Source organism: Stegodyphus dumicola, chromosome 10 (genome assembly GCF_044657685.1).
Source record: "Stegodyphus dumicola isolate Sdum_Otavi_A_Nest chromosome 10, ASM4465768v1".
NCBI lineage: Eukaryota > Metazoa > Arthropoda > Arachnida > Araneae > Eresidae > Stegodyphus > Stegodyphus dumicola.
In genome coordinates, this window is record NC_140777.1 from 44,477,485 (window position 1) to 44,500,693 (window position 23,209).

At 29.6% G+C, this 23,209-nt stretch overlaps 1 protein-coding gene across 1 annotated transcript in view; it reads right to left on the bottom strand.

The window, feature by feature from the left end:
* Elp3 (elongator complex protein 3) overlaps positions 1-23,209 on the bottom strand; it is an 84,414-nt gene that overhangs the window by 39,588 nt on the left and 21,617 nt on the right. Inside the window, exons 4-10 of the mRNA XM_085824906.1 lie at positions 22,500-22,547; positions 22,340-22,410; positions 22,146-22,209; positions 17,111-17,179; positions 15,450-15,685; positions 13,850-13,930; positions 11,608-11,734 (exon numbers count right to left, since the gene is read on the bottom strand). Coding sequence (XP_085681032.1) covers positions 11,608-11,734; positions 13,850-13,930; positions 15,450-15,685; positions 17,111-17,179; positions 22,146-22,209; positions 22,340-22,410; positions 22,500-22,547 — 696 coding nt within the window. The remainder of the gene's footprint in view (positions 1-11,607; positions 11,735-13,849; positions 13,931-15,449; positions 15,686-17,110; positions 17,180-22,145; positions 22,210-22,339; positions 22,411-22,499; positions 22,548-23,209) is intronic.

Below are 23,209 nucleotides of genomic sequence, written 5' to 3' on the forward strand. Positions count from 1 at the left end.
AATGATATCAGTGCTGAACAATCTAGTAAATATTTTGATAATAGCGAAAATTTTGTATGTAAAAATGATCTTAGTTCTAAAAATTGTGGTAATTATTTTGAAAATAGTAAAATTTCTGATAGTAAATTACAGAAATTGTTGAATGATTATAACCATATATTTGCAAAAAGTAAATATGATGTTGGTTGTATAAGGGTTGAACCTCCCAGAGTTATATTAACTTCTGAATTACCAATAGCCTATAGACCATATAGAGCATCTCCTAAAGGTAATAGTGAAATTAAAAAACAAATACAGTCAAAAGTCGTTAATCCGGACTCGTCGGGACTTCGGCGATTCCGGATTATCGATTTTTCCGGATTATAGATCATCAGTTTAAATCTGGTAAGATGGCATGCAGAAATTATAAAATTAAAAATATGAAATCGTAATTTATGAAATAACGAAAAATTATGATCTTAAAGGGTATCAAAATTTACAAAAAAAAAGCTTAATATTTATTTATTTACTTTATTAAACATTTCTTTCAATGCAAGTTGTTTAAGTTGCTTCGTTTTATGTGATAATACTTTCTCTTTAATTCTATAAACAGGCATAATTTCTTGTTCAGTTACAAAGTTCCGCTGTTTAAGTTCCGTTAATTGCTGTGCTGAGAATACCGACTAACTTGTCAATCGAAATTTTTTCGTTTTCACTAACTTCTCTGTCACATTCTTCATGTCTTTATCCATTCTTTGCAGCAATTCCACTTTTTGTTTGTTGAACATCGAAACATACTTTCGTTTTGTAGATCCTTTGGAAGTTCCAGCATCGGAAATTCTATTTGACATAATCGAAAGTTCAAGTTTACTTTTATAAAATTGCTCTTACAGTCTGCAAAAAATAATAAGCGGGATCCAATTCGAAGATTAAGGAATAACGCAATCATTAACATTAACTGAAATAGATAATTAGATAATTTTAGCTTACACCGTCCGTTATACATTAAACGCACAGGCAAAAACGTATTCTGCACTTGCGCACACGCATATGCGCAGTAATGAAGATCTTACGCGCACGCGTAAAATGCTTGTGCGCATGTCCCAACGCGGCGCATGCGCAGAAAGTTTTTAGCTTTGAGGTCCGGATTATAGATCATTCCGGATTATGGGTGTCCGAATTAACGACTTTTGACTGTAGATGAATTGTTAAAAGCTGGAATTATTAAACCTTCTTATAGTCCTTATGCTGCTCCTGTAACTTTAGCTTATAAGCGAGACGAGCAGTCCAGAAGCAGATTGTGTATTGATTTCAGGAAGCTTAACCAAATTACTAAAACTGATTCTGAACCTATTCCTAGAATTGATGCTGTATTAGATCAATTAACAAATGCAAAAATCTTTTCTACATTGGATTTGGCATCAGGCTATTGGCATATAAAATTAAATGAAAAGGATACTGAAAAATTGGCATTCACTACAAATTTTGGACTGTATGACCCTTATTATACATTATTATCATAATGTATGAGTTTACTAGATTACCTTTTGGTTGGAAAAATTCCCCAGCTGTTTTCCAACGAGCTCTTAGACAAATTTTAAACAAATATCAGATTCAATTTGCTTTAAATTATTTTGATGATATTATAGTATTCTCTCCAAATTTTGATGAACATTTAAATCATCTTAAAATAATATTTGATATATGTGAGAAAGAGAATATAAAATTAAAACAATCTAAATGTAATTTTGCTAAAGAAAAAATAAATTTTCTAGGATATGAAATTCAAGCAGGTAAATACCAGCCCAGTAATGCAAATATAGAGGTTATTAAGAAATTGCAACCCCCTAAAAATATCAAAGAATTACAAAGATTTTTAGGAAGTATTAATGTTTATCATAAATTTATTCAAAATTATGCTAAAATTAGAGCCCCATTAACAAATTTATTTAAGAAAGATACTCCTTATAATTGGACTGATGAATGTCAAAAAGCTTTTCAAAAATTAAAAGATGCATTGATTTCTAGACCTATTTTAACTTTGTTTAATCCTAAATATCCCTGTCATGTATTTGTTGATGCGTCCAAAGAAGCTGTTGGTGCTGTTTTAAAACAAGAACATCCTGATGGTAGTTTACATCCAATTGCTTTTCATTCTAGAAAATTAAGATCTTATGATCAAAATTATGCCATTACTGAGCTGGAATGTTTATCTATTATTGATGCAATTGATAAATTTTATTATTATTTACATGGTAACCATTTTACTGTACATACTGATCATGCTGCTTTAGTTTGGCTTAAAAATATAAAACACCCTACTGGTCGTCTATTTAGATGGTCTTTAAAATTATCTATGTATGATTTTGATATAAAATATAAAAAAGGATCTACTAATGTTGAAGCTGACATGCTCTCTAGAAATCCTATGTGTCAACATTTAAGATTGCAAGTTAATTTATTATCATTAGAAGAAATAAAAGAATATCAAAATTTAGATAATGTTTGTAATACTAAATATAGGAAAATGAATGATGTCTTAACTATTAAAAAACAGGGATTGTACAAAATTGTGATACCCATGTCTCTACGTACGAAATTACTTGAAAAGGCCCATATACAATTTGGTCATATTGGTGTATCATGTATGCTAAATTTGTTATCTCCACAATATTATTGGCCAGGAATTGTTCAAGATGTTAGAAATTATTGTAAACATTGTGAAGTATGTCAGTTTAATAAGAAAAGTAAACAAAAGAAATTTGGTTTAATGCAAAATTTACCATCAGTTAGTGAACCTTTTGAAATATTATCTATTGATACTGTAGGTGGTTTAAATTATTATAATTCTACCAAAAAGTATATTCACATAATTATTGATCAAGCAACTAGATATATCTGGACTTTTGCTTCCAAAAGTGTAACTACAGATACTTATATAAATTGCTTAAAACAAATTTTCCAAATTCAGGTCCCTAAAAAGATTTTAAGTGATAGGAATGCTGCTTTTACATCTTCAAAATTTAAGCACTTTTTAAGGAATCATAATGTAAAACAATTGCTAACTACTGCAAATAGACCCCAAACTAATGGTAAAATTGAACGTGTTAATCAAACTATTATAACTAGATTAAAATGCAAACTAAATTCTTATCATGGTAATATAGCATGGACAAAATTATTACCCCAAGTAACTGAAGAGTATAACAATACCCCTCATTCTGTAACAAAATTCCCTCCATCATATTTAATGTATGGAAAATTACCTTATGATTCCTTAATTCAAAATCAAGAATTGTATCCGTCAATAGAAGAAGCCAGAAAAATAGCTCAAAAGAGATCTGATGATTATCATAATGTAAATAAAGAAAGATATGATATTCATTTTAAACCTAGTAATTTTAAAATTGGTGATTTAGTAATGTATGAAGAATTTCAATACCCTAATACACGTAAATTATCTCCTCCATTCTCAGGACCTTATAAAATTTTAAAACAATATTCTGAAGTTACTTATGAAATAGATAAACCTAATCCTTTAACTAAAAAGAAATCAGAAATTGTTCATTCAACTAGATTAAGACCTTTTAATCCAGCAAGTGAGTTTAAGTTAACTGTCCGAAATAGTAGAATTCCTATCTCTGTTCAAAATTAAAATTAATTTTTTAAAAATTCTCTTTTAAACATTTTCCTGATTATGACCTTTAATACCTGATTTAGACTTAAACCCTAACTATGACAAATTATTCTCCCGATCTTGACCTTTTATATCTTTCACATAATTTGAATTATTTTGTAGCAAAAATTTTCTTCTTATTGTAGGATAATATTTGTTTCTAATTTACAAAATTATAAAAAAGACTTTAACTTGATTATACAAGTTATCCGTCTTATAATTTTGATTTTATATGATCTTTTATTTTTCTAACACCACTTTGAGGTAATGTACAATGCCAAAAACCAGTTACCTTCTATTAGGCAACGGAGGTTTTTCGATATTTGCACCTAGCACCCCCCAACCATCAGCAAGTAATCACGCTGATCTGTTGGCGAGGACATGCCATAGTTTTAAAGTCAAAGTGTTCATGTTCTAGTGTATAATTGTATTATTTATATTGAATTGTTTTTTAATAAGTATAATATTTTGTATTGAAGTGTAAAACATGTCAATCTTTACGATGAGAGGAAAAAATGCATCATATTTGTGAACTATCAACATGCATCATATTTGTGGACTATCTGGCATTTAGAGATTTTACCAGATATTTTCATTCTATTCAAACTCTTTTTATGAAAAGGACTTTCAAAAAAAAAAAAAAAAAAACACACAAAATGGACATTTTTAACAAAACTGAGGACTTTTGTAATTATAACTTATTTATTTATCAGTATTCCATATTTATTATGTTATAAACTTAAAATTAGTCATATATTGTATATTTATTTATAACTCATTGTTTTAATGTTCAAAATTTCATATGCTATAAAGTCAAAATTTTATATGAGAAAGTCATGAACTATGATAGGCCATAGTTAAAGCTTGTACGCTATGTTCTGGATGTTTTCATGTCTTTTCTCATACTTTTGCTTCACTCCTGTATTAATGCTTTTCTCACCCCGGCCTCTCATTTTGACGGGGGGGGGGGGAGATGTAAAATAAAAAAAAAATACGATGGCTTTGCTCTTTGCAAACCAGCAACCTTTAATTACTTTTCTGCAATTCAGGATCGTCCCCTAACCCAGTACCTGCTAGAACATTCGCGCCTATTACATAACCTCCTCATATAAATGCTGCGTCATAAGTTTTTCTACATTTTTCTAGAAGCTACTCTGTTACGTAACCTTTTATATAAATGCTGCGTCATAAGTTCTCCTACATAGATGCCTTCTCGCCTTCGTCCTGCTAACGCTTCCGCTATGCTCCGCTTTATTTGTTAGAACGTTATGATGTATTAAAGTTTAAAGTCAGTCGTATCTAATAGTTCAATTACTGAATAAGTTATTTGATTAACTCCATCTGGAAAAAGTCATCTGCTATAAATTAAAATAAAGATATGCTTGCTGTTAAAAGTGAAAAGTCCTGAGTCGTCATTTTTCTCCGTGTTTCAATCACCCCAGCTTCGTTAACCATCTTCCAGAACGTGTAATGGAATAGCCTCACCATTCGCCCACGATGTGTTGGAATAACTGAAAATATTACATATATATTAGTTGATAACCAAGCCTTCCCTCTTATAAAACAAAAAAAAAGAGAGAGAGAGAAAAGAAAGAAAGAGAAAAACAGGAAATGAAACACAGATGTAGACCAACCTTTATATTGTCAATGAACTGACCACAGAGCTGCAGAGAAACAAAGATACAGTTGTTGCTCTAGTTCTAGTCTCGCAATGAGCCCACTCTGGGCACACCTGATGTTCGTCGTCCGATTTTAGGCAATATTTCAAGGTAAAAATTTTAAATTAATGTACAATAAGGAGATTAGCGTACAGCCAAGAAAATAACATAGAAATTTCTTTTCAAACAATTCCTTTTATGCCCTAATAAAAATCTGGAAGATTTCTTTGAAAAATGAGGGATCTTTAAAAAGTAACATGGCTAAAATATATGGACTGGTTTGTGTTGTGCTGCCATCTAGTATAAATAAAGAAGATTCAGAGTAACCTATCGAGCTTGGGTATATGATAGAATAGCTTTATAGCAACCTATAAAGCCTTTTCCATTCAGTTTTTCTGTGCGTACAGAAAAAAGAAAAAAAAAAAAATTGTGCCCCAAAGGGTTAACCAAATAACTCATTTCTCCCTTACCTCAATAAGCATCTAAAATAACTATTTCTGAAATATTACTTTGTACTAAATGTATTTGATATTAAAAAGAGAGAAGATGCGAATGGAAAGTAAATAATGCCTTATTATTGTATAAAAATTAGCATTGTTTGTTGTACATGGATGTTTAATTTATGAAAATAATGACATTAGCACTTACTTAACAATAATAATTAGAAGATACTTTCTTATCAAGGATTATGATCTAAATGGTGTACAATGTGTAAATATATCAATATTTAAATTAAGATTAAAAAATACACTGAAAAAAAGAAGCCAAAGAAAACATTTCAATGATCATGAATCGAAATTCACTTTAACCGTTTGCCTGATTATCCCGAGTTATCTCAGGTTCGTATATATTGCAGTTAATTATTATCCTGTGAAAACTTGGGTGAAGCAGAATTTGTTAGTACAATTTATTTTATCACGGTTATCATATCCTGGTTATTATTCTGGAGGAAATAAAAGAAATATTCAGCTTTGATTGGCAGTTTGCCAAATTTTGTTGGTTGCACAGTTCTTTTGGAGGGACTGGTCATGTGTTTCCCTATTGTATAGTATACATCGGCTTGTGGATTTGTAATGTATAAAGAAGGATACATGCATTGAAAAAAGTAAAGTAATGGCAATGATGCAAGAGAGCGAAAGCAATGATTTTTCAGATAGTGATTATGAAGAGGTGGAAAAAAAAATTTTTTTTTTAAATCAAATCCAACGAGACAGTGTACTCTGTGATCCTGTGAAAGAGATTCCAGCGGTAAGCCCGTAAGAAAAGAGACCAGATACCAATGTAGAATGTCAGGTATCACTTTGTGTTGTCCCTTATTTCAAAAACTATCAAAAAAGACTAATATTTGACTTTTTTTTCATTTGCCCAAGGTAACTCGGGATAATAAACTAATATTAAAACTAAATGCTTTTACACCTTCAAAAAATTAAAAATTCAACTTAAAACTTACATATTTTGATTTGTTTCGTTTTGTTGTATTTAATAATAAAATAAAAAAATGTGATGATTTTTTGCAATTTTTTTCAAAAAAAATTTGTAAGGAAAGCGGTTAAAAAATAATTTATTAATAATTGTAGCTATAAATCAGTGATGTGAAATAAAGGTAGCAATTAGATTAAAGATATAAGGAATGAAAAGGTAAACAGAAACACAGAAAAACTTCCACCTCTTCCCCCATCTGACACGTGGGGCTGAGATTAGGACAGTGGGGTAAAGACATTCATTCGAGGGTGATAAAGGGAAAGGAAAATTGGGCAAAATGTCATTCTGAACGAAAAAGCTACATAACCAAATTTCCTTCCATACTCTGATACTGTTTTAAGCATTGTCTCTATTTTCATTAGTGGTGTTTTAATTGTTTATGCAGTTCAGTATTGTTTTACTGTTTCAAACATTGTCTGTATTTTTATTAGCGGTGTTTTAATTGTTTTACCTTTTTTTCACTGGTGTGCTATAAAAATCATGGTCTTTGCTTCTATCATCCTTTGAAACAACACATTATCTGTTCATTCAGGGCCTAAATTTGGCTAATGCTCGGCTGAGCTACATCCTAGTTCTTATTAAATTATAATTCCAGTAACAGCCCCAAATAACACAAAGCACGGGATTTTATTTTACTATAGAACTATTCATCATAAATTTAATAATTAATTAAATTTTTATGTCTTTACATTTTTATTAATTTTAATCAGTTTATAATTTAATAGCTAATTATTTTAATTATTAATTAAATTCAAAGAATTAATTCTTTTATCATCATAATAGTTATTTTATTAGTCCAAAGGGACTTTGTCCCTGGGGACTATTGTTTTCATTTTGCGATTTTGCGTCGAATCACCCTGAACGTCTGTTTCACTTTTCAAACTTTTGCCACCAAATATTATCGCCCTGTATTATATTTGAAAAAATTAATTAATGAAGAATCTGCATAAATGTATGTATGTTTATCGCATTGTGATAAAACAACAGTACCTAGAGCCCCCCAATCTTGAATGACATAATCCTACTGCGAATATAGGCATCTGAAATTTGGAATTTATTTTATTATAGATTTCATATTGTGTAAAACTTTAACAAATTTTTGAATAACAAACTAAAGGATTTAGCAATGCCAACATTGTACAGAAAAAACATATTTATCTCCAGCACGTGAAACTGTGTATCGGAAATTCTAAAAATATGCTAAATTTAAAATTATTTGGCAATATTGCTCTTGAACTGAATTTTATGGTTTAAATGCAAACAGCATGATATTTAATAAATAAAGGTAACACGCAAAATGTTAAAAAAACATCCCTTTGGACGTAATTCAAAATTTGAGACCTTTCCAGATTTTCTTTCTTTCTTTCTTTTTTTTTTTTTTTTTTTTAATTTTTTCCCTTCTTTTTTGATGACCTTTCCCAGAAATTCTAGTCATAGAAATTGAACTCTAAAACACAGTGATCAATTTCAAAACAATTAATATATCTCACTTTATTACTCTGAATGATACACAGATTTGAATAACATATATAACTTTTGACTCTGCTACTGTCTTATTACAGTAATACCCATACTAAATTTCTTCTCATATGGACTGAGGATTAATAACTTTCAATAAATGTCAAGAGATTTAATCAGGCTATTTAAAAAATTAATTAAATGTTCCCCTTGTCTTGAATTTGAAATAAAAAATAAATCACCAGTAAGCGGTACATGAATATTTAACTCAGGGTATAACTGATGAATTTTTGAATTGATTCAAAGTACATGAGTGATAATAGAGACCAATCTTGTGATATCTGAAAAATTTTATACTGCTTTTTAGGTTTAGGGATTAGGATTATTCAATTATGGCAAAGCACATGAGAGCTATCTGCCTAAAGGGAGGGATGCCTCCATGGAGGACTTTCTAAGGAACCTGGCTCGTATACACGTTACACAGGGGGAAAACCACAAAAACGCCCCTGCAGCCAGCCCATTTGCGGGATTAGAACCTCGGACCAAACTACCAGTGTTCAGCGTTTTTACTGCTCGGCCGCTGGTGGGCTCTTTTTAGGTGTAAGTGCATTACATAGCTGAAAGCCACCAGAACTTTCTTAAATCAAAGTGAACCTTCTCACATTGATGGACATATTTGGTCAGCGCCATAAAAGAGAAGAAAGCCATGTACTAACGTTATGGATATGACTTAATTATTACAGTCACTGGCTGAAAACCTACATAATCTTATTCCGGAGTATAAATGTGTACTGATTTACACTAAGCAACATTACAATGAAGTAGAAATGTCATAAAAGCACTGAACCAACATGTACATGGATGCAAAAAAATTGAACAAAATCATAAAAATGACTATTCTTATTAATGCCTACAGAAGCTCTTTATTGGGATAATTAAATATTTCCATGATGTTTCTCCTTCCCGTTAAACTTACAAGCCAGAGAAACTGGTCAATTAGGGCTGCTAAATTCTAAAGCATGCTGTCAAATGAAATTAACAAACATGTTTAGAAAATATTGCAATTTGTGTTTTAACTGGAGCCGAACCTACTGATAAGTCTATCTCCATGAAAGTTATTGTACTTGGTTTGCATAATCATACTACTACTTAGAAGCTACTAATCATGCCTGTTAAAGTATCATGTCATTTAGAGAACTGAAATACACTTTGCATTAGGCTTCATTAAAAGATTAAATCAGGCTAAAGGAACAAATTTTAAATGGTCCTCCTGTCTTGAATTTGCAATAAACAAATAAATCATTAGTAAGCTGTACAAACAATATTAACTCAGAGTATTAACTCAGTACAATATTAGCTCAGAGTATAACTGGAGAATTTTTGAATTGATTCAAAGTATGTGTGTGATATTAGAGGCCAATCACAAGTTTCGAACGAGTTATGTGTCAACATACAATGATCCACTATGCCAGATGTATTTGGACCAGCTAAATGACTGAAGAATGATATTTATAGAAGTATGTAGTAGTAAAATATGCAGGTAATTATTTAACACTTGGAATAGTTTTCTCTGATCCTGATTCGGCTCCTTAGTCCCTATATCTTTGATGGCTTTAAGGGTACTTTATACAATAGCATGCTTTCTGTATTGTAACATCTGCTCAATATAGTTTTTCCACCATAATAAGGCATACAAATCAAAATCTTTAACTTCTGTTCAGTTAACTTCTATTCTAACCTGTAGTCTGAAGATAAGTAGCTGAAATAATTTAACTGGTCAGTGAAATATCTTTACCTAACTCCAATGAACATCTCTGAGCTAAGCAAAAGTATCAATTGTATATAACTCAAAATTACTACCGGTCAAATGCTTACTATGCTACAAGAGAAGTGAAAAAAATTCTAGCAGTAGTTTATCAGAACTTAATGATTTTTATTTATTTATTTATTCATTTATTTTGTGTATGTGTGTGTGATAACAACTACAACAAGATAGTAATAATATAACTGTATTGCTAGAAATCCCAATGAAAGGTACTTAAGGACTTCTGGCTATATGATGCATCATCATTTTTCATCTAACAACAACTCAAATAGACCTGACTGACCGGATTTTATTTAATCATAATAGCACATTTTGAATCAGTACTAACAGCAGATGGCAATTTAGATAGCTAATTCTTAAAGAAATAGTCAACAAAACACTTGATACAAAAATTAGGAACATAGTTTTACTTTTGAGCACTCTCAAATCTGTTGAAAATAATTCAAAGGAGGCTATAAGAGTTAGTCATAAAATCACTGAAATGCTGACTGACCACTCCTTTTTAAACTGTGAATCAAAAGCAGAAAGAAAAATAGAATTCAGAATACTATAGAGAAGATTCTAAATTCAGATATAAATATTTATCTCAGTTTCAATACTTTTTGATTATCTGTACCCTCACTGGAAAGTCACAAAAAAGTATTCATGAAGCAAAGCAATATGTCATCAAAATAGATATGCAGCAACCCACAATGCCACCAAGAAGTATTTGCGTGGAAATCCAGGTATGCACATAAAATATGCCTGTTTCAATCAATACAATGCATGGATCACAAGTTTGAGCAATGCTCTGATGCTTCTTAAGCACAAACATATTGCTGTGTACACAAGGTAAATAAAAGCACAAAAAAGTAGGACTTCTTGATAAAGTTATGTGTTTTACTACCTATGCTTCTTGCTTTTGTAATTTTATCGATTGATTGCTCTTGTAGGAATTCTTAGTGCACTGCCATTTAGAAAATGTCTATTGCCTTCTGAACATCATCTAGGTGAAAAATTAGTCACTAACATATTTGTGAAGACAAGCAGATGAGCGGTAAAAACCACTCTACATTGGTAGTTCGGCCCGAGGTTTGAACCCCGACAAAAGAGCTGGCTGCATGAGCATTTTTGTGGCTTTCTCCATATGTGATGTGGATACAAGCCAGTTCCCCTTAAAAAGTCCTCCATGGAGTATCCATTCTTTGTTGTATAGTTACTAGCAGCAGGGCACATAATAAATTCAAAAATTTAAAAACAAGTTTGTGAACATTCTCTAGAGCTGCCAAGTTCACACATTCTAGTGGTTGTGCAGATGTGCAGAAACTACTCTCAATTCTATAGTGCAATTTCAAATTTAAATACAATTAGTACGGTAATTTTTAGAACTCTGAAATAATATGAAGTTCACCAAATTTCTAAACAATATTTCTAATGTTAAGCCAGTTGTTAACATTATAAATTGCAACCCATGAAATTCTTCACTTGTGAAGCTTGCCAAATTTATACACAATATTAATAAGAAATCAGAATAATTCATTTATACTTACAATAAATTGTTCAATATCTCTTTCAAAATCAACATTAGGGAGATCAGGCATCATATGAACGACTACTTTAAAGCCACAATCTTTGGCTAATTGGAAGGTCTCACAAACTGCTTTTACAGTATGACCCCTAGAAAACATTTCACTTTAGTCTAGCGAATTGAAAAATATAATCTAGAGCAATATTTAAATATTTAAAATCCAGAAAAATAATTATATTAAAATTATCAATGATTGCTGTACAAAGTGCTGATTTCTTACATTGTAATTTTTATTTTAGCATGAATACCTCCATACTTTAAAACTTCAGTTTTTGTTGTACCCATACCCCCACCAAAAAAAAAAATAATAATACTACAATCATTACATGCATATAGATCCATTTCTATTTCCTTTACTTAACCTGTTCAGTACAGGCGTGTGATATGTGCAACAGCAGCGAACATTACCTCACGGCCCGAATGTGTCATATTTGAATCACCATTTAATTCACTCTACCCCGGCTTGGTGTACCACATTTGACTTTTTAGATAGAACGTTTGATTAATATTTTTTGTTGGAATGAAAGTGAGATTTCTGGGTGAGTGCTGAGCAATGTAATGTCTCTTTAACTGCGTCATTTGATATAAACAAATGCACATGCTCTCGCTGCACTGAGGTACATTTTATTTTATTTTTGCGATATAGTGGGATAGACATTCTATAATTAAAGACTCTTTTTTATTACTCTTATATTTTTCATGCTTTGAGATGAATATTTTTAATTGTCAGTAAAACAAAATGTATCTTTTTTAACGGCAGACGAAAGCAGTATCTAAAGGTAGAATATACACAATCACTAATTCATGTGTCATTTTATATAAACAAATGAACATGTTCTCGATTCTCTGGAATACTTTTAATTTAATTTATTATTTTTTCTTATTTTTATTTTATTTTTTATCAGTTATTATAGTGGAGTAGATGTTCTATCATTAGAGACTTTTTTATTACTCTTTGAGTTTTCCGGCATTGAAACGAATATTTTGTATCGCTTAGCTGGCAAAAGTTTTTTTTTTTTTTTAAATGGCAAAACGAAAGAACTATCTGACCGTAGAAGATATACAAATGCTAAATGAGTCAAATTTGCTAAGTAAAATAGCAGCAGATATTATATTCCTGTGACTAATGCAATGTTGGACTTCGCATACACCCATGTTTCAAGGAATATCATACACTGTCTCATTTTGAAACATTGCTTACTTTTCGTTGTTTGCTCATTGAATTTTTATGAAAGACGGTTTTAATATTTTTTTAATTTTAATTGTGTGTTGTGTTAAATAAAATCTGCAATTGTTTGGATATTTTTCCATATATATTTATTTGTGGGATAAGGGCAAAATTATATTATTCTAGAATGAGTACTTTATAAAAATTTTAAGGAAAATATAATAATAAAGGCTTAAAATTAATTCTGACGACTACCTGAATGTTCTTCTCCTAATGTACCCAAAATTGGAAAAATTGGATGATAAATTTCTTTTATACGAATTTTTTTCCAAAGTTACGCTTAGCAGGGTAAATTGCCCGTCCTATAGGACGACACATCCGGTTAATGTGCCGTCCCAAGAGAACACTTCGGTAACGGAGGTGCCATCACGAACGGGTTAAAAAATATTACTCCAGCTAATACTTGTTTTACCTCATAGGCACAAATATTTTTAATATTCTACAATACATTAACCTTTTGAGACTTTTTTTTTTATCTGCTCGGCAAGAATTAACTACATTTAAACAGATTTATTAGTTAAATCTGCATAATTACTTAATCTATATTTTCATAAACTTTCATTCATTAAAATCATATTAAAGAAAGTAAGAAAACAAAATATTTTTAATTATAAGTTAATATATACCAACTGACAAAAGAATGTCATAAGGAAGGCCACGATTCTCAGGAGCTTAGCATTTAATATTCCAGAATTTTTATTTTAAGGTATTCTAAGATACAACTGATTTTCAGCAATAAAAAGATGGGGGGAAAAGGTGTGTCTTAGAATCAAAGAAAAGCAATATTATTATTATTAATTAAGCAAAACTTCATTACCTAGCTTAAGGCGAGATATTATTTTATTAGTTTTTGAAAAAACGTCAATATTATGAATAACTATCTAACAAAATTTAAGTATATATCAATAAATATTTTTAAAAACATACCAAAAAAGACAAGAATTAATGAATAAGACATGTTTTCAGACATGATTACCTATTTGTGTCTCGAGCTACATCTTCATAAACACTTTGGACTCCTATTTCCAGTCTTGTGCATCCATATTTCAGCATATCACTAATGAATAGTTTAATTTATATATGTAATAAATAGCAACATATCAACATAGTTAAATATATGTAATAAATAGCAAAAAATCAACAGATATAAAACAGACAGCAAAGAAATATAATAAAATATAAGTCATAATGCATGTAATCTTACAGTAAATTTTAAGTTTAGCAATATATGAGAGCCATACCAAAAGTAATGGAAAAATGGATCTAACTTTTTCATTAACTGATAATGATCATTCAAACTCCAAATATTATTAGATTGATTCTTCCTCTATAAAAGCATGCAACAAAAATTTACTTCATTACATGTAAATAATAAATATGAAGAACAAACTATGTGCCATCACTGACTTTACTGGCTGAAAAAAGATGTAGACTGCCAACATCCACAGAAGGCAAGAATATGTTAACAGAAATAATATCATTGATAACAGCAATGTGCACAGATAGCATTAAAAACAGGAAACTAGCACTGAAAACAAAGCACATACTGGCGGGTAGAAAAAAGGTGGCTATTTTCTCTGACCTACTGGAAGATATTAAGCAAATTAGGATGGTATCCAGAATCAAAGACTGATATACTTTTATGACTCAAATGAGAAAAATTGGTCCAAGAAATGACATTCTTGCATAAGTGAACAGGGCGGGATAGTGGTATCTCATTCATTATACACACCAGATCTTATGCCTTAAATTCCATTTCTTTAGTCAGTAAAGAACAATCTATGGGAACAATGATTTATTAACATAAATTATGTGACAATAAAGAAAAGGGGTAAAACAGTAAATGTTTGAAATTTTTACACAGAGAATTCAAAAGGTGGGTTTAACAATAGTGCAGATATGTTGCTTACTGTTAAAACTACATTGAATAATACCTTCATCCAAAGAAATAGTGATTGTAATGATATATAAAGTTTGATTTTTGCTAATATAAATTAAACCACGTTTTGTCTTACTTTCAGTAAGACTTTTGCATTACTGCAAGAAAAAATAAAATTATAATTTATATGATCCTCCCATACAGCATATGTATTATTACCATCAAGTATTAAATATTTGGAAGATAAACAAACCATAATAAATATACGACTATCCTTCTTCAGGAAGAGAGATGTCATCTTTGATTTTTTTTTTTTTTTTTTTTTTTTTTCCAAAATTGAAAGCAAATGATACATGTCTCTCTTTTTCAGAAACAAACGGATTTTTGGAGGAGGGGTACCTAAATCAGTTGTCTTTAGAATTTATTAAGGTTTATTTAAAATATGTCATAATCAAAGATTTTTCATCTTTCTCACCCCCTCAAATTATAACTTTTTTTTTACATGTATGTTTCTTTTTCATACAGCATAAAACATGGTGAAAGATCACAGATAAAATGTTATTTGGGAAATCATAATAATATAATGTTTCTATATAAATGAATCAATACTCAGACTGGAGAAAAGAAATTTTAATTTCTGAAATAAACTATAATACATTTTGATCTGACAGTCAATAAAAATTTTTGTAAAACTCACCTGAGATGTCTTTTTAAACAATAATCTGGTCGTGTTTCTATTGTTATTCCTATACATTTTGTTTTTGATCTCTCACTGTATTTAACTGCTTCTTCTACACATGTACTTGAATGCCCAGATAATGCATCATGCAGATTTCTAATAAAATAATCACGATAGTCCTCAGGAAGAGCCATAAAAGTTCCTCCCATTACAATAAACTCTACTTTATCAACATCATGACCTAGCTGCTTCAACTGAAACATTTTTATGTGATATGAGATAAATTCAGAAAAAAAGAAAAATTATATGCATATACATAATAAAAAATATTATTTCAGACAAATTTAGAAATGAAATTTCGAAAATATAAAATAATACTTCTAACAAATTTGCAAGTCATCTACTACAATATTATTTGAGGGGTGTGTAAGAATATTTCAGTCCAATAACTTGCTCTTCTGTAAAACTTTTTATATCAATTTTATGTTTTCATCAGCTTATAATACTTTTCATATTTAGCTAAATTTATTGACAGTATACACTACATTCTATATATTACTTTTGAAAAAGTAAGAAAGAATAGATTAAATACACTACACATGATAATCTTCTAGTAAATTCTATATATAATCCTTATAATCATTTCAATGGTACACATTTAAATTGTAGAGAACTTTTCTATGAAAACCACCTCCGATTCCACTCAAACTTGGACTTCTAAGAAAAGACTATTTTCAGTGAAAATGATTATCAATTGGCCATAATGGACATAGCCTATCTGGAACATTAGTATTTTTAAAAAATACTATTAAGTGTGGCATATTTTCAACAACATTTAAACATGTTTCTGAATTTAAGTACATTTAATGTTAAAGCTCATCATTTAATATTTCTTTGTTTGTGGCAAAATTCCTTTGTTTTGTGTTTTTCACCCAAGGGCAATCATTTAAAATTTATGAAATTTAAAATAAAAACCACATGTCAAACCATTAACTTTATAGCAAATATAACAACTAAATGAAATCATATCAAAAATAAAGATCATTAGTCTTGGCATCACTTGAACTGTAGTATAATATACACTACCAGCTATGCAGACAGGAAATGAAAAAAATTAATATAAATATTTCAGGTATGTGAAGGATTATTCAAAGAGAGCCTCATCATAAGTACTAAGTCAACATTAAGCAGTCTGACAAACTATACTATGTAGGGAAAGGGTCAATTATGCCACAGTCTTTCAAACTTTTTCCTACTAAGGTCCACTTTTACAAATTAGAATCTTCTACAGACCACCTTGCTCTTGTCTTTTCTAAAAGCAATTATTTTACCATATGCTACTACCAGTATACATAAATTTTTAAAATGCAATTAATTAACTATTGATGTGCTTAGAAATGCAATTAATTATTTATGCACTCAGAAACGCAATTACTTATTCAAGCACTCAGAAATACACAATGCTTTCAAAAATGATCATCTTTGAAAGAAAGCTTCAATTAGAATGTCCAATATATTTTTAAAATACCTACAGTACGTGATCTACAGCAGAAAATAAAGTATTATTATGCAAACATTCTGATGCCTTAAATATCACGGAAGGCTATTATGCAAAGTATGCAAACATATGTAGCTATATACGAGTATATTCACAGAAAGCTCATTTAAATGCATTTTACCTGTTCAAGTCTGTGTCTAGTTTGCAGAAAAGGATCATACCTTGCTCTAATAGCTCTCATAGATGTTGGCTGAGAAAAGAAATTTAAAAAAAAAAATAAGCTAAGTTATTTAACCAAAAGAACTGTGAAATAATACAACAAATTTAATTATTATATAATTATTTAACTATGTTATCACAAGATCTAACATGTAAAAGAATGCAGCTCCAAAAATAGATATTAAATAAATAAATAAAAAAATATAAGATATGTATTTTTAGTTAAGCATTCTGCAGCTGTTAACATGCAAGCTACTTATAGTATACATATATATATATATATATATATACATATACATGCGATATTTTAGCAGTCAGGTACATGAATTCCGGACATTGTTGTGGCTCAGTGTTAAGGCAGCATCCAAATGACAACCCAGAAGAATATCACTTTTTACTATTTCCATACCCTTATTTCAATTTTCACCGCAGATCATTTTTACTTTAGATGATATTCTCCAAATTACATATTCAATAGGAATTTAACTTAAGTAAGATTAAATTTAGACTTTCTGCGTCATAACTATTCTAACAAAAGAAAAATGGGTTAAGCAGCAGCAAAGTGTTGTAGCGCAAGAGGAGAGAAGCAATCTGATGTAAAATGGCGCAACTTCTTTATTTATAGAAGCAGTTACGTAATAGGCTGGAATGTTCTCGAAATTACTGAAAGTTAATTAACGGTTGCTTGTTCGCGTAGAGCAAAGCCGTCCTATTTTTCACATTTTACATATATATATATATATATATATATATGAATTTAAACAAATTTAAATTTTAAGAATTATATATATATATATATATAATAATTTATTTCCTAAACCGTATTGATTAATTGATTATATTATCTCCTAAGTTTAATTAAAGTAGAATTATTTTAAAAGTGTGCATCCATACTGGTAAGTTATATTTTGAAAGATGTTTTGAAGTAATTTGAAAGCAAAATGTTAATAATGTTTTAACGGGGACTGGAGTTAAATCATCACGAAGAATAATATTACAATTGTAAAAGTAAAAATTAAAACATGTAATTATTGTCATTGATCGGAAATTAGTTGACTTTTCAAGGGGAACAAACCAACTCCCGTTCAATGATCAATAATTGATCAATAATTGAATTTGGCCTGACTAGAATTGCCGGTTTGGCTTTAATTTATAACTCGAGTAAAGACGAAACACTTTCATATTTACGTATTTCTATCAATTATTGATCATTGAACGGGAGTTGGTTTGTTCCCCTTGAAAAGTCAACTAATTTCCGATCAATGACAATAATTACATGTTTTAATTTTTACTTTTACAATTGTAATATTATTCTTCGTGATGATTTAACTCCAGTCCCCGTTAAAACATTATTAACATTTTGCTTTCAAATTACTTCAAAACATCTTTCAAAATATAACTTACCAGTATGGATGCACACTTTTAAAATAATTCTACTTTAATTAAACTTAGGAGATAATATAATCAATTAATCAATACGGTTTAGGAAATAAATTATTATTAACTAACTTTGCAGCAATTGCGCAAGTAATAATAACTTGTATTCGCACTAAATGGATTTAAGTTCATACAACATTATATATATATATATATATATAATTGTTAAAATTTTAATTTGTTTAAATATTATAACAGTTATATATACAATTATATATATATATATATATATATAATTTTAACAATTATATATATATAATTTTAACAATTATATACATATATAAACAATTATATATATATATATATATATATATATATATAAAAGATTAAATTAGCAACCTAAATTTCCCTTCTGAATTCTAAAAATAGTAACCCCCTCTCTGCACTGCGTCATTTCAAGACTAATCTATGTGATATAATTCTTACGTAATTATGATGATGTAAATGAACTAAAGCTCAACCAGCCAATAGCAATTTTAGAGCAATATTAACTGTCCAATCAGAATGTATTGAGAACCAAAACTAACTCAGTCTGAATAAGATTTTCCTGAACATTATGCACTTGCTTTCCAAGCTTTGGCCTAGCTACATTGCTGTCTGTCTGCTGCTGCTTTCATACTACAAAGTTATCAAAAATGTAAGCTTTTTGGAACAGTCCCATTTAATGTGCCAACTTGTGTGTGTGTAGCTGCAATATGTTGTTGAAAATAAAACTGAAGATTTAATCTGCATTCACCTCCCATTTCCTAGTCATGGATCAACACTTCTACGCCATCCAAAATTCCTGCTCCTGAATATATTACAACTGAGTTGACAGGACACATGTCTTGTGCATTGGATTTCCAGTGGAAATGCCATCGCAATGTCTGCAATAACCAACCAACTCTTCAAACTTCCAAGTGTAACAGAAATTCATAATGGATATTGAGTACCTGCAAGTCCAAAAGTGTTAACGTCATTGAAAACAAAGTGTACAGCCATCTCTTAAATGTTTAGAAGACAAAAAAAGTGTTTTAAATTATCAAAGTGTGCCTGTTCTTCACAGAAGTGTTATCATCCAAATTGCGCTACAACTGTGAAAGCAAATTAGTTAATTAATGCCTTCATGTTATAAACATCAAGATATCTTCGACTCCGTCAATCTATGTGCTAAAGTTGTTTTAAATGTTTTAAGTCAAAATCCATTCTTCGAAATTTAATCTAGCATATATGGTGATTTAATAAGTGCAGCGATTATACGGTGATTGAACAGCAATATGAAAATGTGAAAAAAAAATTGAATAATAGATTTGCTGCGAGTGTATAAAAATGAAATCTAGTGCCAGCCTTTCAGAATTAATCCAGCATTTCTTTTCAGTAAAATGACGAATGTTTTCCAAGTGCTAACGTTTCAAATCATTCCAGTGCTTTCAAGATCATCGAGCTACGTATCTTAATATCGCTCTTAAGCGAATAAATTATGTTGTTCTTTCGCAGTTATAGGATTAACTTTACACTTGAAGTAGGTGCCAGAAAATTATTTTCACTTCTGTTTTTACGTAACTGAATCTACATTGGGAACTTATATTTTTTTCCTTAATAAATTGGATATTAAAAAATGTAACACTGTGATAGGAAAAAATATAATTTAATGATATTAGAAATCTGTATTCTAATAATTTAGAAAAGTAAATAAGTAGTTCTTAGATTTTTAGTTATTTTTAGGGAAGGCTATAAAGATAAATATTTGTATTTTTGAAATTTTGTTGAAAATTTTGAATACGAATTTTATAATTATTCTAAAAATGAAGTGTATATAAAAAATAAGTGAAATTATTACAGATATGTAATATGAAATTATGGTAAATGCATGTTAAAATTTATGGGTGATTGTATGTTAAGGGTGACTGTATGTTAAGCTTGTATGTTGAGGGTCTACTGGTTCCTAAAACAGAGGCCTGTAATTGCACCTGTAGAGTTGTTCCTTTTACCCTCTTCATGTAAGATTATGTTGGAAGCTCTCATTGAGTGTGTGTAATTTTTTAATGATATTATACTTTTTTTATCGTGGAATGTATTAATGCAGTTCGCAAAGGCCAGTTACCTTATGCAAGGAACAGATGCCTTTTCAAGTAACTGTCTGGGCACCCTGGGCCACCAGTGCAGAGAACACACTGGTTAGCTCAAGAGTACAGCCCTTTGGTGGATATATTTGTTTAGAAGTATTGCGAGGCCTTCCAGTTTGGTAAAATCAGGAACTGATGAAATGATAATAACGGTGAAACTATAATTTTTTAAACTGTTACTCCTATTGTATGGTGTTAAAATTAATTTATCACTATGGAAATTAGTATCATAAATAGATACGTATGTTACATTTAATTATAAGTAATGATTATGTAAAAGTTGATTTTCGGTGATAACAAGAACCTTCCCTGAAGAATTATGATTATGTGAACTCTCAAACAAAAAGACTTTTGGACTAAAATGCTGAAAAATTTAATGACTCTAAAAATTAAAAATTTATTTTAAAAAATTGATATTTATAAATTATACTTTACAGGATCAAAATTTTATGATTTACTTCCCCCCCCCATTTGCTAGTGCATTAATGCTTTTTCTTTAAAAAGGCTTCTCTGTCACTGCACTTTTTTCTTCTTCAAGGGGGGGTTATGAAAGAAAAAAATATGTAAAAGATTAAATTAGATGTGTAAATTAATTTCCCTTCCCTATTCTAAAAATAGTAACCCCTCTCTGCACTGCGTCATTTCGAAACTATTCTATGTCATGTGAATCTTACATAATTATGATGTTGTAAATGGAACTAAAACTCAACCAGCCAATAGTAATTTTAGAGCAATATTAAATGTGCAATCAGAATGTTTTGAAAACCAAAACTAACTCAATCTGACTTGAGATTTCATCCTGAACATTACGCACTTTCTTTCCACGCTTTGGCCTAGCTAGACTGCTGTCTGTCTGCTGCTGCTTTCCTTGCTACAAAGTTATCAAAAATGTAAGCCCTTTGGAACAGTCACATTTAATGTGCCGACTTGTGTGTAGCCGCAATATGTTGCTGAAAATAAAACTGAAGATTTAATCTGCATTCACCTCCCATTTTCCTAGTCATTATGGATCAACACTTCAATGCCATTCAAAATTCTTGCTCCTGAATATATTACATATATATATATATAGTTCTAAACTTCTTACTTTATGTCTTTATTGATAATTTTTCAGCAACTTAATGTGCAAAAATACTAGGCATGTTCATATTTTGTTTTGTATACATATATATATTTTAAACAAATACACATTTGCTTTTTAAAATCCTGGAGATTTTCATTTCTAAAAAGCTTTATGATGTATGTAAAGTGGTTAAAATATATTCAAATAATTTTCAGTTATCTTCTAAATTATCAAATCTATTACAACATGATCGAATAAATATTACAGATATTAACAGCATGATTTACTAATTAATGCTGATATTACAGAATATCTCAAAAATTATGGTCTCATTAGAATAACACAATGTCTTAAAAGAAACAAAACTTTTAACTTTATACTATGAATATTACCTCATAACCAGTGTATGATTGAGTTGAATATTCAAAATCAGAATCAGGTCCACCGGGGCAATATCTTGAAGAGATAAATAAAAAAATAAAATTTTTAACAAATAATTTTATAACTGAGTGATACTTTTTGAACACATAAAATATAAGATAGCATAAAATACAATAATGGAATGGATAAGTAAATATGAACATACACACAAACATTTCCAGTCATATTAATGTGTGGACAGCGATGTGGTTTGCACATGACAGCAACTACTGCAATCTAAATAAAAAATAAAGCAACATTTTCTTAGAAGTCTTCAATTTTGAATTTTGAAATATAAAAATCATACAGAAAATAAAATACATTACCCCACTAGCTGTTCGAATAGGTTTGGCTTTTAATTTTGGAAGAAGAGCCTAGGCCAAAAAGAAGAGAAAAGAAATCAATTAAAACATTAAACAAAAATAAATAAATAAATAAAAATTACTGATATCAGTAATGATTTTAGGTAGTTTAAAATAAAATGATGACAAGTATGCATGATTTAATTATCTATGAGTTTTTTTTTTTTTTTTTTTTTTTTTTTGGTCATTGCTTGACCACAGGAATGACTGGATCACTGGAATTTCAAAATAATTTATCAGAGTTTGCAATGGTTTTCTCTAATTTCAAGTAAAATCTTATCCAGCAAACATATCAATCTGATGATTCTCATATGCAAGGTTTGAAAAGCCTCCAAGAAGTCAAATTTGTAGCTATATAAAACTGTTAAAAATTTAATATTTTTTCTCAATTTTTAACAACACTTATTAATATTTTGTTATTATATATATTATTTAAAATAGACTTTAATACTAATACACACAATAGATAAATATCAATTTTAAATTTAATAATATGTTAAATTTGATGTCTGCTTCAAATTAATTTTGAATGAAAAGGTTAATGGTACTATTGCAACCACATTAGGATTTTTCTCTCTCAATTCACATGACGTATGTTTTTGAAACTGTACATTTGGCACAAAAGGGGGAAATGTCTGTGTTACAATGGTTCATGAGAATGGATTTAACTGCAA